We start from the raw sequence: 19,178 nt of genomic DNA, 5'->3' as shown, positions 1-19,178 counted from the left end.
AACAAGCTCTTTAAAAATTTTTAAAAAGTTTTTCATGTAATAAAATATGCTCATTCTAACATTATGTTTTGATGAGTTTTGACAAACTTATGTACCTGTATAATTATCACAATCAAGATATGGAACATTTCCATTACTTCAAAAAGGTCCTTGTGCACTACTCCAGTAAATCCCAACTACTGATTATAGCTACAGGGTACCACTTACCTACTTTCAATCACTATAGATTAATCTTTTTTCAAGTTTCATATAAATGGAATGATATAGTATGTATATTTTGTGCCTAGCTTCTTTTGTTCAGCATAATGTTTTTGAGATTTACCTATGCTGTTGCATATTCCTTTTTATTGCTAAGTAGCATTATACACCCCAGTTGGTTTATCCAGTTATCTGTTGATGGATTTTGGATTGTTTCTAGTTTTTGATTATTTGAGTAAGGTTTTTATGAATAAAGTTGCTATGAAACATGTACTTCATGTGAACATGTATTTTCATTTTTCTTGGATAAATAACTGGGAGTGGAATTGCTGGGTTATATGGAAAGCATATGTTTAACTTTAAAAAAAAAAAAACTGGCACACTGTTTTCCAAAATGTTTGTACCCATCATCATTACTACCCAGCAGTGTATGAGAGTTCCACTTGTCCTACATCCTTGCTAATATATGTTATTGTCAGTCTTTAGCCATTTTATATGCATATGGTGGTATCTCATTGTAGGTTTTTTTTTTTTTTTTTGTATTTCTCTGATAGCTAGAGATTTGAGCATCTTTTCATGTGCTTACTGGTCATTTTTTTTTTTCCCCGTGATTTTATTTTATTTTATTTTATTTTATTTTATTTTTTAATTTACATCTAAATTAGCATATAGTGCAACAATGATTTCAGGAGTAGATTCCTTAGTGCCCCTTACCCATTTAGCCCATCTCCCCTCATGACCCCTCCCATAACCCTCAGTTTGTTCTCCATATTTATGAGTCTCTTCTGTTTTGTCCCCCTCCTTGTTTTTATATTATTTTTGTTTCCCTTCCCTTATATTCATCTGTTTTGTCTCTTAAAGTCCTCATATGAGTAGAGTCATATGATTTTTATCTTTCTCTAATTTCACTTATCATAATACCCTCCAGTTCCATTCACGTAGTTGCAAATGGCAAGATCTCATTCTTTTCGATTGCTGAGTAATACTCCATTGTATATATATACCACATCTTTATCCGTTCATCCATTGATGGACATTTGGGCTTTTTCCATACTCTGGCTATTGTTGATGCTTACTGGTCATATCTGTTATCAGTGTTCAAATCTTTGCCCATTTGTGAAAATTGTTTTTCTTATTATTGACTTGTAACAGTTCTCAGTATGTTCAGATACCAATTCTTTGTGAGATATCTGAATTGCAAATATTTTTCTCCTAGTTTGTGGCTTTCTTTTTTTTCCTTAATATTGTCTTTAGAAGAGTTGAAGTTTTTAGTTTTAATGAAATTCAGTTATCACGTTGTCCATTTATGGTGTTGCTTTTAGCATCCTATATAAGCAGTTCTTCCATACACCAGGGTTGTGAAGATTTTTTTACCTGTATTTTCTTCTTATAGTTTTTGCCTTTATGTTTAGGTATCTGATCCATTTCAAATTAAGTTTATGATTGATACGAGGTAAGGGTCAGTTTTATTTTTTCCACATGAAGATGAATTTGTTCTAATACTATTTGCTGACAAGACTGTCCTTTCCCTTGTTGAATTATAATGGCATCTTTATTGACTATCAGTTGCTATTATATTTGTGGGTATATTTCTGGACTATATTCTGTTCCATTGATTGATCTGGCTCTGTGAAGAATGCTCATGATGTTTTCATAGGGATTGGATTAAATGTGTTGATTGCTTTGGGTAATATAGACTTCTTTTTTTAATGTTTATTTATTTTTGAGAGAGTGAGAGAGAGAGACAGAGTGTGAGCTGGGGACGAGGCAGAGAGAGGGAGACACAGAATCCAAAGCAGGTTCCAGGCTCTGAGCTGTCAGCACAGAGCCCAATGTGGAGCTTGAACTCACAGCTGCGAGATCATGATCTGAGTCGAAGTCAGACGCTTAACTGAGCCACCCAGGCGCCCCTGGGTAATATAGACATTTTTAATAATGTTTGTTCTTCTAATCCATGAGCATGGAATGCTTTTCCATTTCTTTGTGTCCTCTTCAGTATCTTTCTCAAGTTTTCTTGGTTTTCAGAGTATAGATCTTTTACCAATTTAGCTAAATTTATTCCTAGATATCTTCTTGTTTTTGGTACAATTGCAAATGGGATTGATTCCTTGATTTATTTTTCTGCTGCTTCATTATTCGTATATAGAAATGCAACAGATTTCTGCATGTTGATTTTATATTCTGCAGCTTTGCTGAATTCATATACTGGTTCTAGCATTTACATTTTTTTTTAATGTTTTAATTTATTTTGAGAGAGAGAGCAAGCGAGAATGTGATCAGGAGAGGGGCAGAGAGAGAGATAATCCCAAGCAGACTCTGTGTGTCAGCGCAGAGTCCAGTGTGGGGCTCAAACCCACAATCTGTGAGATAATGGCCTGAGCTGAAATCAACAGTCATATGCCCAACTAACTACCCAGTTCCCCAGTTCTAATAATTTTTTGGTGGAGTCTTTTGGGTTTTCTACATAGAGTATCATGTCACCTGCAAATAATGAAAGTTTGGCTTCTTCCTTGCTGATATGTATGCTCTTTCTTTCTTTTTCTTGTCTGATTACTGGGGCTAAGACTTCCAGTACTATGTTTAATAGAAATGGTGGGAGTAGACATCTTTGTCTTGTTCCTGAGCATAGGGGAAAGGCTCTCTATTTTTCCCCATTGAGGGTGATATTAGCTATGGGTCTTTTGTATATGGCTTTTATGATGTTGAGGTTTGTTCTTTCTGTACCTACTTTGTTGAGAGTTTTTATCAAGAATGGATGCTGTATTTTATCAAATGCTCTTTTGCATCTATTGATGAGATCATTTGGTTCTTATCCTTTGTTTTATATTAATGTGGTGTATCATGTTGATTGATTTGCGAATATTGAACCAGCCCTGCAGCCCAGGAATAAATCCCACTTGGTTAGTGTGAATAATTCTTTTCAGGTACTGTTGAATTCGATTTGCTAGTGTCTTGTGAAGATGTTTGTATCCAGGTTCATCCAGGATATATATTGGCCTGTAATTCTCCTTTTTAGTGGGGTTTTTGTCTGATTTTGGAATCAAGGTAATGCTGACTTTGTAGAATGAGTTTGGAAGTTTTCCTTCCATTTCTATTTTTTGGAACAGTTTGAGAAAAATAAGGATTAACTCTTCTTAAATGTCTGGTAGAATTCCCCTGCGAAGTCATCTGGCCCAGGACTAGTGTTTGTTGGGAAATTTTTAGTTATTGATTCAATTTCTTTTCTGCTTATGGGTCTGTTCAAATTTTTTATTTCTTCCTGTTTAAATTTTGGTAGTTTGTGAGTTCCTAGGAATTTGTCCACTTCTTCCAGATTGCCCAATTGGCTGGCACATAAATTTTCATAGTATTCTCTTATAATTGTTTATATTTCTGTGGTGTTGGTTATGATCTATCCTCTTTCATTCATGATTTTATCTATTTGGGTCCTTTCTCTTTTCTAAGTCTTGCTAGGGGTTTATCAATTGTGTTTATTCTTTCAAAGAACCAGCTCTTAGTTTCGTTGATCTGTTCTACTGTTTTTTGTTTGTTTTTACATCATTTATTTCTGCTGTAATCTTTACTGTTTCCTTTTCTTTACTTTTTTCCTTTAGTGTTTTCCTTTCCTTTCCTTTTCTTCTGATAGTTTTAGGCTTTATTTGTTGTTCCTTTTCTGTTGTTCCTTTAGGTATAAGGTTAGGTTGTGTATTTGGGACCTTTCTTGCTTCTTGAGAAAGGCCTGAATTGCAATATACTTTCCTCTTAGGACTGCCTTTGCTGTATCCCAAAGGGTTTGGACGGTCATGTGTTCATTTTCATTGGCTTCCATGTATTTTTTTGTTTCTACTTTAATTTCCTGGTTAATCCATTCATTCTTTAGTAGGATGTTCTTTAACCTCGATGTATTTGTAGGCTTTCCAAATTTTTTCTTGTGGTTGATTTCAAGTTCCATAGCGATCTTTATGGTATGGTGTGATCATGATCTTTATGTACTTGTTGAAGGCTGATTTATGACGCATTATGTGATCTACTCTGGAGAATGTTCCATGTGCACTCGAGAAGAATGTGTATTCTACTGCTTTAGGATGGAATTTTCTGATTATATCTGTTAAGTCCATCTGGTCCAGTGTGTCATTCAAAGCCATTGTTTCCTTGTTGATTATCTGCTTAGATGATCTGTCCATTGTTGTAAGTGGGGTGTTAAAGTCCCTTACTATTATGGTATTATTATCAATGAGTTTCTTTGTTTGTGATGAATTGATTTATATATTTTGGTGCCTCCAAGTTGGGGCCATAAATATTCACAGTTGATAGATCTTCTTGATGGATAGACCCCTTAATTATGATCGAATGCCCTTCTTCATCTCTTGTTACAGTCTTTGTTTTAAAGTGTAGTGTGTCTGATATAAGTATGGCTACTCCAGCTTTCTTTTGACATCCATTAGTGTAATAGATTGTTCTCCATCCCCTGACTTTCAATCTGCAGGTTTCTTTAGGTGTAAAATGAGTCTCTTGTAGGCAGCATATAATTGGAACTTGTTCTTGTTGTTGTTTTTTTATCCATTCTGATACCCTACATCTTTTAGTCCATTTACATTCAGAATAATTATTAAGAGATACGAATTTAGTGCCATTGTGTTGCCTGTAGAATTGATGTTTCTGGTGATATTCTCTGGTCCTTTCTAGTCTTTGTCACTTTTGGTCTTTTTGTTTTGTTTTGTTTTTTCCACTCAAAGAGTCCCCCTTAAAATTTCTTGCTGGACTGGTTTAGTGGTCACGAACTCCTTTAGTTTTTGTTTATCTGGAAACTCTTTATGTCTCCTCCTATCCTGAATGACAGCCTTGCTGGATAAAGAATTCTTGGCTGCATGTTTTTCATATTCAGCCTGTTGAAAATATCCTGCTACTCCTTTCTGGCCTGCCAAGTTTCTGTGGACAGATCTGCTGTGAACCTGATCTGCCTTCCCTCGTAGGTTAAGGACTTTTTTTCTCCCTTGCTGCTTTCAGGATTCTTTCTTTGTCTGAGTATTTAGTGAATTTGACTATGATATGCTTTGGTGATGGTCAGCTTTTTTTGAATTTAATGGGAGTTCTCTGTGCTGCTTAGATTTTGATACCTGTGTCCTTCCCCAGGTTAGGGCAGTTTTCAGCTATAATTTGCTCACAACCTTCTGCCCCTTTTTCTTTCTCTTCATCTTCTGGGATGCCTATGATATGAATGTTATTCCTCTTTAATAAGTTGCTGAGTTCTTTAAGTCTTGTATTGTGATCTTTGGCCTTTGTATCTTCTTTTCAGCTTCATTATTTTCCATAACTTTATCTTCTGTGTCACTGATTTGCTGCTCTGCTTTGTCCATTCTCGCTGTCATTGGATCCGTTTGAGATCGCATCTTGGTTATAGCATTTTTAATTTTGGCCTGACTAGATTTTGGTTCCTTTATCCCTGCAGAAAGGGATTCTCTGTTGTCTCCTATACTTTTTTCAAACCCAGCTAGCATTCTTGTATTCATGGTTTTAAATTCTAGTTTAGACATCTTATATCTGTGTTGATTAAATCACTGGCTGTGATCTCTTGCCTGTTTTTTCTTTTGGGTGAGTTTCTCCATCTTGTAATTTGTCCAGAAAACAAAAGAAATAACACACAAAGAAACAAACAAAAAAGCTAGATCCTGAGTATGTTTTGGTCTGCTTGTTAAAAGGACGTAGATGTCAAAAATAAAATAATATAAAAATAGGTATATATAAAAATAGTAAAAAGTAAAACAAACAAAAAAAAGGAATTAAAAAAATTAGAAAACAAATGAAAAAAAAAAGAAAGTAAAACAGAAGTTGGATCTAATTTCCCCTAGAGTTGACACTTTGCAATACTATGGTAGTAGACTTGGTGCAAAAGAGTTATTTGTGCTGGTCTTCTGGGGGGAGGAGCCTGCTGCACTGATTCTCAGGCTCACTCCTTTTAGTGGAAAAGAGCCTCAAGGGTTCAGGGGTGCAGGTCTTGATGTAAGTGTCTCTGGCCTCCTCTGGGTGGCACTGTTTTGCTCCCTGAAGGCTTTCAGCTATGAAGGACGGAATGAATGTGGCCAGCTTCCCCTCCCACTCTTGAATCTGGAACTAAATGTTGACACGCTTTAGGGAAGCCTCACAGAAGAGCAATTAATCACCCCTCTTGTGTCCAAGATTTTTTTAAATTTCAGGTAAATGAGTTTCAAAATTCCAAATTTTAGGGATTCCCTGGGCCGGACCTGTGCTGCTCCTCTGGGGAAGGGTCTCGCCAGGCTTTTGTCTGCCTGGTGAAAAAAGCAGTGGCATGACTGTGCTGCTGTTCAGAGTTCATGTCAAAACAGCAGAAAGCAGGCACCCCAGCTTGCAGTCCTCAGCCTGACTAAGCCCCTTCTCTTATGCCTGGAAACAGCACAACTTTTTGGTGCGACCACTCTTTCTTGTGACACAAGCGATCCTCAGACCATGCTGTCACTCCTGGGATTCTACCTGCTTCACCACTTGAGCACCCTTAAGCCAGGCACTGCTCCCACCATATGTTCTCTGCTGCTTATAATACTTCGTGATAGCCTCCTTAAGCTATTTCCCTCCCCGGCTGGACCCAGAGCAGTATCTCACCCTGTAAACTCTCTGTACTTCCTACTTTCCAAACAGTGTTCCCCTTTCTATATGTAGTCTTGCAGTTTTTTTCATTCAGACCTCCAGTTGATTTCTTTGGTGTTTAGAATGATATTTATAACTATTCTATAACTAGAATGATATTTATAAATATCTAGCGGAGTTCAAGGGATGAGACAGGCTTAGGGTCTCCCTACTTTTCTGCCATCTTAACTCCACCCCCTCCTCTCTTTCTAAGTCAGCCCTACTAGATGTTTATAAGTTCCATTGATTTGTTTGAAAGACCCAGCCTTTGGGGCGCCTGGCTCAGTCGGTTGAGCGTCCAAGTGGGGCTCAAGTCCTGATCTCACAGTTCGTGAATTTGAACCCCACATTGTCTCTGTGCTGACAGCTCAGAGCCTTCTTCAGATTCTGTCTCTCTCTCTCTGCCCCGCCCCTGCTCATGCTCTCTCTCTCTCAAAAATAATAAACATTAAAAAAAAAATTTAAAAAAGATGCTGCTTTTTGTGTCATTGTTTCCTGTTTTGTATTTCACTGATTTCAGGTCTATATCGTGTCCTTCTTTGTACTTACTTTGGGCTTACTTTTTTCTTTTTCTGTAAAGAAAAGGTTGACAAGTTTGACTCACATTTTTCAAAAAGTTGTGTGGATGGAAGCACCATGGACAAAATAAAAGTACAGTTGTCAAACTGTGATAAAAGTACTTGCAACATATATTATTGATGGTTTGTATTTGTAATACATAACAACCTCTTAAAAATTAAAAGTTACAGGGTCAAAAACCTGATGGAAAAATTAAAAGGAAGCTGTCAACAGGCAATTCACATGGAAAAGATATGAAGATGTCTTTCAAACATATGAAAAAATCGAAGCATTCATAATTTGAGAAATGTTAATTAAAATAATCCTCAGATGCCATTTCTCATGTATGTTCTGTTTACAAGGCTATGGAGAATCAGGCATTCTTGGAATTTTTCATTTTTAGTGTTTTCTGAATATTCCTGCATGTTTGTTTTTCTCCTCAAAATTTTCCCAGCTATTTTTGTGTATGGATATGAACTTTAATAGCAATTTGTCTAATTCCGTAAAAAAAAACTTGTTAGTATTTTTTTTAATTGAGATTGTATTAAATTTGTAAATCAACTTAGGGAAGCAGTTATATTATACAGAGAAACAGAGAGAGGAGTGAAGACAGAACCAGGAGATTCTTTAATATTTAGAGAAGGAAGATTCAGAATGGGAAACTGTAAAGAAGTTGTGAATGAAGCAAGGGGAAAACTGAGATACAGATTTAGGAAGGATGGACTGGGGAGTTGTGCTGAATGCTCTTGAGAGGTATATTCAGATGGTATATTATTGAAAACATGAATGTGGGACAATATTATTAGGCCCTTTGAGGGATACACATGAGCATATAACTTTAAATAAGACCCAGACTTTGTCCTTAAGATGTTATGAAGAAAAATATGAGACATGTACACTATGCTTTTAAACTTTATGAAGATAGGCACTAAGTTTGTTTTATTTATTGCTGTATCCCTATCAGTGTGTCTAGTGTATGTGGTAGATTTTAAATTTATATTTGTTGACTGATAAATGATCAAGATAAATACAGAGGTCTCTCTGTATTTAATTCCCTCATACTTAATTATCTAAGATTGTACTACCAGAAATAATTAATTTACCCAGTTTATTGAAAATGACATTTATAAAATGAAAATCTTGGGGCACCTCAGCGGCTCAGCCAATTAAGTGTCTTACTCTTGATCTCAGCTCAGGTCTTGATCTTCAGGGTCATGGGTTCAAGTCCCACATTGGGCTCTGCACTGGGTGTGAAGCTTACTTAAAGAATTGGAAATCCTAAGATTTTAATTTATTTGGTAGCCTCAGGTTAATGCTGACGAATGAATGAGTGGTATCACCGACGAAGAAAGTATAGATTAACAGAAAACATGGTTGGATATGCCACTTGCCGTTGGGAGTTCATTCAGGGGCAAGGAGACTTTCACTGGAAGGTGTCCAAAAGGTTTTGGAGTTGACACATGAGTTGCACTACAAAGGATTGTTTGATCTAGGCAGGTAGAGACAGAAAGAAGTATATTCTAGGTGGAGAGAGATTAATAATGTAGATATTATTTTGCCAGTGTAGATATATCGTATGATAGGTTTTTTTGCCTATGTAGATACATTGTATAATAGTTTTTCAGTTGCTCATGTGAGGTAGAAGTTACGTTTATTGGTTGTACTCTCCGTTCTAGACACTGTGGAGGATCTAAAGAACATTAAGTGCTGTTTGTGCCCTTAAAGACCTCAGATTGTATGTCACATTTGGGCATCTTTGAAATGATATGACATGAGATATTACATAAAGAATATGGTGGAGCTTTAAACAGTTTCTTTACTTGAATTAGTTTATATCTTAGGATATGTTGTAAATATCAGATTGTTGTTAAGGTTTCTACTTTCTTTTCTTTATTTCCCTTTTTAAGCAAAAGACCAGGAAGTCAAATGCTATTTAAATTATGTAATACACTTTTTATGTTAATAGTTTACTAAATAAGGAGACAGTTTTGTATTTTATTTATAAAAGAATAAAGATTCGTTCCATTTGTCACCATTATATTTGTGTCACCTTGCTGAATCAAGTCCTGATAAGAGGCTGAATTCACCGAAGTTTGTCCTTGAACCTCGTAAGTCTATCTCAGCAGTAATTTCTGATGCCAGCAATACTTCTCAGCTGAGTGATGAGTCTACTGGGAGTAGAGATTCTATTAAAGCACTCGACTTTGAAAAATACTATATAGTTCATGTTCTCAGGAAATACTTTAGATCCTGACAGTTTTTTCTTTAAGATTTTGTAAAAAGACATTGCTGTTTTCCTGACAGTGGACCATTGTGTTTATCTGAATTCTTTTATCTTTTATTGGCAGTCCACGAAGTCAAGTTATGACCAAGATAATTTTGCATTATAACTATTTATGCTAAAGAATAATTTAATATAAGGAAGTTCTTCTTATATCTTGTCCAATAATGGCATAAACTTGTAGATTAACATTATATTTAGACTCTCCTTTCTGTATGTTTTCTCTCCAGGTGATCACATTCATATTCATGCCTTTACCTTTTACTTGTATGGTAATGACTTCCAAATCTATATCTCTTACCTAAAAATTTGTGGCCACACCTCCATCACTGCATTTACTCTTTACTGTTCTGTAATTACTGATTTACTCTGTCTTCTGACTAGCTTGTCTTTGACTAATCTGTAAGGACTTTAAGGGCAGGGACTATATTCTGACATTTTTCTGGCAACCAGGTTTAATGCACAAGCAGATTATTATAATCCTGTTGATAGTTAGTTTTAGGTTTTGTTAATGCTGTTCTCTTTGGGGTTTGCCCTTCTAGAATGTGACCCTTTTGGAGTCTTAATTTAAGTCTGAGATGTATCCCTAGGCAGTTCCACTTTGGCTGGCTTTGTACTCTACCCTTCAGCTGGCTGCTGAAGTGTCTGCTCAGCTTTTGGCCTTCCAACTGTTGCTCTCCACTAGGTTTTTGAAATCTCTTCCTGTGTTTGCACTGTTTAGGGTAAACTTCTCCAGAGTAAGTTATGTGTGGATCTTTGGGCTTAATGTTTTTCTGGTTCTCTCCTTTTTGAGCTTTCTTTCTCTCAAGTCCTAGGTGCTTTGGCCTTCTCAGACTGCAGGCTCTGTCTTCTTAGCCCATTTGGGACTTCTGTTTGCTATTCTCCTATGCTGTGAATTGACACATACCATTAAAAGAAAAAAGCCAGATTGAATGTGGAGCTCACCTTGTTCAGTTAACTTTCTCTTAGGGATAGCCCCATTAGGTTCTGCCTGATTTGTTGTTCTCCAGTGCCTTTGTATGGTTGTTTTGTGTATTTCTGTTTTTAACACTGATTTTGGTGAGAGACTGAGTCTGATATAAGGCATTTATTTAGTCATGGCTAGCTTGAAGCCTGTGTGCATGCATTATTTAAAAAGTTTGTTATTTTTTTTGTTTATTTTTATTGAGGTCAAAGTCACATAACAAAATTAGCTATTTCTTAGTATACAATTCTGTGACATTTTGTACATTCACAGTGTTGTGTGTGCATGCATTTTTAATTTATCTAAATGATAGCACACTATAGCTCTTGTTCTAGCTTTCACCTAACAGTTTTTTTAAGAATTTCCCATATTACTTTTCTATTTATTACTTTTAACAGTTGCACAGTATGGGTTTCACTTATCCATTCTCCTTGATGGAACCTATTCTGTCTCCTCACTACCTAGACCGTATTGCAATTAATAAGAATTTTTTTCTTGATTCCATTTTCTTCAAATAAGTGGATTAAGTAGGGGCCTCTTGTGGAGATTTGATTCCATAAATTTCTAATTTAATTCATTATCTTAGATTTGCTGGAAGAATTGTCTCTTGGAAATTCTTGGGCTTTTTGGGATCATTCTAGTCCTTAAAACTCTGTCCCCAGATCCTTTTGTACCAATCTAATTTTTTGAACAAATCTGAACATCTCTGAACACTGCATTTTGCCAAATAAAGAATTGGTAGCACTTTATATTCTACCTCCTAATGTCTTAGTGCTTTGTGTATAAATATATGTATATGCATATACATATACATATAGAAAGCATTGGATGATTAGAGACTTTCTACAGTCTTTCCTAAGGGTAGTATTCTGCATTACTGAAAAATCTGTGACTTTAGATAATGATAGAATACAGTGTATTTAGTGATTGAACTCAAAATCTGGGTGTTCCAAACTGCTTTACTGCTTATTAGTTCTGTGACTTCAAGCAAGTTACTGAACCTGTCAGCCATGGTTCACATCTCTGTGCTGAGAGTAATAATGGAGTAATTGTTGGATTACACTTAAAGAGGATAAGATGGGGATACCGGGGTGGCTCAGTTGGTTAAGCATGACTTGGGCTCAGGTCATGATCTCGTGGTTTGTGAGTTCAAGCCCCACTTTGGGTTTGCTGGTGTCAGCTCAGAGCCCACTTCAGATCCTCTGTCATCTTCTCTCTGCCCCTCCCCTGCTTGTGCATATGCTGTCTCTCTCTCTCTCAAAAATAAACATTAAAAAAAATAAAGAAGATGAGATAATATAGAACACTTATTAAAGTTCTGGCACATGTTAAGGGCATAGTAATGACAGCTGTTATTGATTGTTTGGTATTGACTGTAGATGATATTTTTTCTTCCTATTTCCTTTGAATACGAGATATATTTTTATGGTTGTACTGCTCATTTCCACCCCAAAATATGGTACCTTGTGTTATTGTTAACGAGTTATGTTCTTTTCCTTTGCTTAAGTATAAACTTACAGAGAACAGAGATTTTCTAGAACCTAGCTTAGGTTTTCTTCTCCTAAAGATTAAACAATACATTTTAGCTCAGAAATAAACCCATGCACATGCGGTCAATTTATTTACTACAAAGGAACCAAGAATATACGATGGGGGAAGGATGGTCTCTTCAATAAATGGTGTTGGGAAAACTGGAGAGCCACATGGAAAAGAATGAAACTGAAATACTGTCTTATACCATACATAAAAATTAACTCAAAATGGATTAAAGACCTGAAACCATAACACTCCAGGAGATGAAAATATACTGGTAAGCTCCTTGACATCAGTCTTGGTGATTTTTTTTTTGGATCTGACACCAAAAGCAAAGACAAAAAAGGCAAAAATAAATAAGTGGAACTACATTAAATTGAAAAAGTGTACAGCAAAGAAAACTGTCAGCAAAATGAAAAGGCAACCTACTGAATAGGAGAAAATATTTGCAAATCATGTATCTGATAAGTGGTTAATATCCAAAATACAAAAAGAACTCATACAACTCAATAGCAAAAAGCCAAACAATCCAATTTAAAAATGGACAGTTCTGAATAGACAGACATTTTTCCGGAGAAGACATACAGATGGCCAGCAGGTACATGAAAAGATGCTCAGCATCACTCCTCCTCAGGCAATGCAAATCAAAACCACAAGGAGATATCAGAATGTCAGAATGGCTCTTATCCAAAAGACAAGAAATAACAAGTGTTTATGAGGATCTGGAGGACGGGGAACCCTTGTGCACTGTGGGTGGGAATGGAAGTTGGTGCAGCCACTGTGCAAAACAGTTTGGAGGTTCCTCAAAAAATTAAAAATAGAACTACCTTATGAGCTGGTAATTCCACTCTGGATACTTATCTGAAGAAATTGAAATAATTCAAAAAGATATATGCATCCCCATGTTCACTGCAACATTATTTACAATAGCCTGGATAACAGAAACAATGTGTCAGTTGGTGGATGAATAAAGAAGATGTAAAACACACACACATACATACTGGAATATTGCTCAGCCGTAAAAAGAATGAAATCTTGCCATTTGCAACAACATGGTTGCATCCTGAGGGCATTATGCTAAGTGAAAGAAGTTAGAAACAAATACTACATGATTTCACTTACATGTGAAATCTAAAAAAAACAAATGAACAAACAAAACAAAACTCAAATATAAGGAATAGATTGGTGGTTGCCAGGAGCTGGGGATGGGGGGAGTGAAGGATGAAGGAACTCAAAAACTACAACCTTCTAGTTACAAAATAAGTCATGGGGATGCAGTGTGAAGCATGGTGACTGTAGTTAATCATAGTGTATTGCATATTCAAAAGCTGTTAAGAGAATAAATCTTAAAAAGTTTTCATCACACAAAAGCTTTGTAACCATGTATGGTGACCTGTTGTGGTGATCGTTTTGCAATATATACAAATATTGAAACATGTTTTACACCTGAAACTAATATGTCCATTATACCTCAATAAAAAAAATTTTTAAACAGTAAATAAGAATGTGTTTTTGATCTTTCTCTCTTTTAAAATTTACTTTCTCCTCTCAGTTTTGAGAAACAGAAGACATTTGTGTTTAAATTCAAAATTGAACTTTGTTTTTCCAGATAACCATGATGATTACAGAGACTGCTACTGCGCCTTTTGCTCTCTTTGAGGACGCATTGAGCCGGATGCTGTTTGGTTGGCAGCAGCAGTTCACACCATGTGAAAAGAAAAGTGAAACAAAATCATCTTTTAATGGTACTGGTTCATCGACCTCAAAACCTATAGCTGTTGCTTCAGATACTGTTAAAAAGAAACATACCAAGAAGACTTAGTAAATTTACTGTATGAGCTCTAAAGGCAAAATTTTTTTTTCTTACCTACCTGACAGATGGTGATAAATATTTGTATGTAAATGATGTGAAATAAAGTTTATATAAGGAATGGAGGTGACAAAAAGAAAGAACTTCTTTCTATTTCAGGGAGATTGTCTCTTTCTGGATGGTAATTTCTGAGTGTTACGAGTGTATCATGTGAAATTGTTTTTCTAAGTTATATATAAAAGATTCTATTGTGATTATTTTAAAAGTTTTATATTGATAAAGGGGGCTTGATTTTTTTTCCTAATGTTAGAAAAAGTAAACTTGCTATGATTGCAAATTAATAAAAATTAAAGCCTTTGTTTTATTTAGTTATTTTCATACACATTTTTTATTTGAATCTATCTGAGCTTTAGTTCTGCAAAATTAAACTTTTACTTTACGTGATCAGTATAATTCCTAGATATGGAAAACAATTCTTATTTAATTTTGAGCACTGGGAAAAGTAAACCTTCCCTAAATCACTTTATATTATGAATGAAAATAAATGACTAGTTTATATTTCAGGTATAAATACTGTATTTTTTAATGTACATTAAATGGAAAATATTTGAAATTTTATTTAATTTTTTAAAATAGTACTATTTTTCAGTGAGAACAGAGTATTGGTATGAGTCTCAATCTGAAGTCTATTTCATGCCCTTGTTTATAATGTTCCTTTTTTTCAAAAGAAAATTAGGGGTGAAATTTTTAATAAATTACTAAACCCAAGTTTTGTTTTGTAAGTTTCATTTTAGAAAGTTATTTTTTCTCTTTAAAACATTCATTTTAATTGTAGAATAAATCATTCTTGTCAGCATTTTGCATATTCTTAACTTCTTTCTGTCTTAGTTGATCTATGTTGATGGTAGTAGCTTAATGATTCAGCAAAAAGTATTATTTCAGTTTAAAATTTTTCCCTATGTCTCCTTTCTAGTGGATACTTTTCAGTTTTCTAGGTGAATGTCTCTTACTACTTTGCATATGTTTATGTTGCATTTTAATCTACATGTACATACATATATTATTAACTTTATTTTAAATTAAATCTAATTACCCTTATGTGGAAATGTTCAGCTCTAATGAGAATTGTCCTTGGGCATTTGATATTAACCAGCTAACAAAGAAGAACCATAAACTAAAACCTTGTATGATAGTCCATTTGAATGAAGAATGATGTTAAATCAGTCCTTTTTGCCCCCCACCCAAAAAAAAAGAGAGGAGAAAAGGTACTAACTAAATAATGTTAAACTTTCTTGTTTTATTTTATAGTTTAAAAGTCTAGTTAGAATTTTAAAACACTGTAACTAACGTGATTTTTTCTACCAAGACCATGAACCTCCTACCTGCAAAGAGTTAGTATGTATATAAGGCATTTGGGGATGGCATAGAAGTATTCAAATCACACTGAAGTTAGACATTAAAAATTTTTTTTGATAAATATAAGCACAAACAGGGTACTATGCTTTTACTTATTAAATAAATAAATATTTTGGGGGAGGAGGACCTTTGATAGCCTTGGGATGCTAAGAAGTTTATTTTTAATACTGTGTCAGAAAGCATTAAAATATTTGAGTTTTGTATTATATTTGATACTCTTGTAGTTTAAAACTTTTCAGAATTAACGTGTTACTAATTATTGACTTAGCTTTGAAGTCTGGGTTTAACTGTAGTTGAAATGATAGGAATATTGTTTTATACTTGTATTAAAGGCAATTTATTAAAATAAGTTATTTAGCACCAATGGAGTATTATATTATGTTTTTTGTTTTATATTTTTCTTGAGTTAGTAGTTCAGAACTTCTCTGGCATTTTGGCTGATTTCAGTATATATTGAATGATTACTGTCCAAATGGGATATTGTTGCAAGCTTTATTAATCTAGTCATGCATCCTGTAACCTTCAATTCAAGTTTCTTAGGAAAAAGCTGTACTGGAGAACATGGCTTAGGCTTGAAACCTCCCACTCTGAATCTACTCATGCTGCCTAGAGACTTGACTAGATTTGCAAAGCAGATTGTTTAAACTTCTTTCCTAACATGTAGCATGAAAGAGGCCTGTGGGCCTGTTTCACACAGCCAGTCATAGGGAGTTAGTGAGAAAGTCAAGACCTAGTAGGTCTTCTTAAGAGGAGACAAGATGCTGGCAAGAATATGGGCTGACTTAGCTCCGTGGTTTCATCCTTTGGTAAAATGTGGCCAAATTAATATCCAATTCTGATTTATCACATCAGTCACTCTTTGCTGAGGGAGTAAGGGCTGGAGAGGGACCAGGTGTATGGAGCAGATGGATTTCAGTAGAAATTCCAGCTTCCCTCTAGGCAGAGGCCAAAAGGTGGAGATGAGAGAAGAGGGGAGAGAGTCCCTCTTTACTGTGTTTATCTATTCCTTTGAGACCAGACACTATTCCATTAAAATCTCCCTCAAAGCACAAGTGGATTGCAGTTGAGTGATATATTGGAAATGGAATAATGTGTTCACTAATGCTCTCTTCCTCTCTACTGCTTTCTTGGAGTTTACATTCCACTGGTGGAGAGACATGAACAAACAAATGTGTTCTTGTGGTACTACAGGTTATGAATAAATACTAAGCAGGATAGAAAGTGAGGGACTTGGGGGTGTTTGTTGAAATAGTATTGCTAGAGAAGACGTCTCTGTTAAAATTGCGTTTTAGGGGCGCCTGGGTGGCTCAGTCGGTTAAGCGTCCGACTTCGGCTCAGGTCATGATCTCACGGTCCATGAGTTCGAGCCCCGCGTCGGGCTCTGTGCTGACAGCTCAGAGCCTGGAGCCTGTTTCAGATTCTGTGTCTCCCTCTCTCTGACCCTCCCCCGTTCATGCTCTCTCTCTGTCTCAAAAATAAATAAACGTTAAAAAAAAAAAAAAAAAAATTAAAATTGCGTTTTAGCAGAGACCTGAAGAACACATCAGGGAGCAGGCCAGGAAGACATCCACGTAAGTACCAGGGTCTTTCAGTTTCTGTATATACTTGCGTTAGATTATGTACTTTTTTTCCTGAAGATTATCGAATTTATTTTTCTTAATAAGTACAATTTCACTCTTGTTTTTAACATATATATTTCTTTAATTTGTTTTTGTTTTTACATTTTTTTCCTCTTGAGGTAAAATTTGCACACAATGAAATACACAAATTGTAAGTGTACATTTAAATAGTTTTGACAAATGCATACAACTAGATATCCTATACTATCAAGATACAGAACATTACCAGCACCTTGGGAAGTTCCTTTCCAGTTAGTCTGCACTGCACCCCTCCCACACACCCCAAACTGAATAGAATAAATAGAATCAGGTAATATATTCTCTTTTACATAAGACTTCTTTCATACTCAGCATAATGTTTTTGAAATTCATTCGTCTTATGTTGCATTTATTAGTAGTTCATTCCTTCTTAATTGCTTAGTAGCAGGCATTCTACTGTATGACTATGCCACATTTTGGTTATCCTTTTGTTATCCATTTGAATAAGCTGCTATGACCATTTTTGTATGATTCTTGCGTTAAGCATGTTTTTATTTCTTTTGGGCAAATACATGGGGATAGAATTATGTTTAGTTTTTTTTTTTTTAACATTTATTCCATTTTTGAGAGACAGAGACAGTATGAGTGGGGGAAGGCCAGAGAGAAAGGGAGACACAGAATCCGAAGCAGACTCCAGGATCTGGGTGCTGACAGCTCAGAGCCCAACACAGGGCTTGAACTCACAGTGAGATCATGGCCTGAGCCGATTGAGCCACCCAGGTACCCCGAATTACGTTTAGTTTTATAAAAAAAACTGCTAGACCTTTTTTCCAAAGTGGTTATACCATTTTACACGCCATAACAGTGTATGAGAGTTCCAGTGCTCTACATCCTTACCAAGGATTAGAGTAGTTAAATATTTTAATTTTGTCCACTTTCAATGGGTAGTTTGTGGTTTTTATGTTTTTAATTTGTATTTCCCTGGTGATTAATGATATAGAGCACTTTTTTTGTGTGTGCTTATTGGCCATTTGTTTACTTCCTGTGAAGCATCTCTTCAGATCTTCTGTCCATATTTTATTGGGTTTACCTTTATATTATTAAGTTATAGGGGTTCTTATATATTGTGGATATTGATCCTTTGTCAGATATGAATTTTGCACATATTTTCTTTTTGGTCTGTGGCTTACCTACTCATTGTTATAATGATGTCTTTTAATGAGCAGTGGTTTTTAATATTGAAGAAATCTAATTTCCAAGTATTTATTTTATAGTTACTGTTTTCTGTGTCTTAAATTTTTGCCTACCTCTAAGTTATGAAGGTATTTGCCTGAGGAACTCCAAATAAAGTAGTAGTGCCTAGCTTTTATTGTGAGAAACACTTAGAGGAGAAACACTATGTTGTCATGTAAAGTAATAATTTTGTCATTCAGCAAGACAGTTGGGCCTAATTTTTGGTTCTGCTTGTTGAAAATTATTGGACACCTTCTGTGTGTGGTCACTTTTTCTGTGCTTCTACTAGTTGATATATTACAGGAGTTCAGTATTTTTCTCTTTGTGTCTGTTTAGGGACTTGCTGCAGGCAGGCTTGACCTTGTTTCATCACAATCCTGATATATAGAAGAGATGGTGAATAAGAATGTGATAATAGAAAATATTTTAGGAATGAAATAAATCTCTAAGCTCAGTGTAGGTATGGGATTGGAATATATAATCTAAGTGTATATTTGTGATGACTTTCACATGGCAGTGATCTGGTATGCAAACTTTACATTAACTTACATGGCAAACTGGTGACCCATGACAGTAGTTCTGTGGCATGTTTAAAGATAAAAAGTATTACTTTCTTCTGTGTGTAATAAAGATATTTAAGGTTTAATTGGGATCAAGAAAAAGTCAATTCATATGGCAGGATTATTAGCAGCAGCAGTAGTTCGGTTGGGGAGACAGGATTGGAAGGACTTCTGCCCGACAAATATAGTAACTTCGTATGTATTTTTACCCCTGTAGAATTATAGTATTGGTAAAGAGAATAAAGTTGATAACGGGCATTTGTATTTCTTTTTTTTTTTTTTTTAATTTTTTTTTCAACGTTTTTTATTTATTTTTGGGACAGAGAGAGACAAAGCATGAACGGGGCAGGGGCAGAGAGAGAGGGAGACACAGAATCAGAAACAGGCTCCAGGCTCTGAGCCATCA

The 19,178-nt window shown here is 35.3% G+C and overlaps 1 protein-coding gene across 2 annotated transcripts in view; it reads left to right on the top strand.

Annotated features, from left to right (window-relative positions):
- The window catches only part of TMEM38B (transmembrane protein 38B), a 50,215-nt gene extending 35,482 nt beyond the window's left edge, over positions 1-14,733 (top strand). The window contains exon 6 of one of the 2 annotated variants that reach the window (XM_058694666.1): positions 13,765-14,733. In XM_058694666.1, coding sequence (XP_058550649.1) covers positions 13,765-13,977 — 213 coding nt within the window. In that variant the 3' untranslated portion in view covers positions 13,978-14,733. Of the gene's footprint in view, positions 1-12,255; positions 13,725-13,764 lie in introns of those variants that run through there. The other variant, XM_058694667.1, reaches the window with a different exon arrangement.
- The last annotated feature ends 4,445 nt before the right edge of the window (positions 14,734-19,178 follow it).

The sequence above is a fragment of the Neofelis nebulosa genome, chromosome 12 (assembly GCF_028018385.1).
Source record: "Neofelis nebulosa isolate mNeoNeb1 chromosome 12, mNeoNeb1.pri, whole genome shotgun sequence".
Classification (NCBI taxonomy): Eukaryota; Metazoa; Chordata; class Mammalia; order Carnivora; family Felidae; genus Neofelis; species Neofelis nebulosa.
Note: the sequence above shows the minus strand (reverse complement) of the source record. Positions and strands in the feature narration are given on the sequence as shown.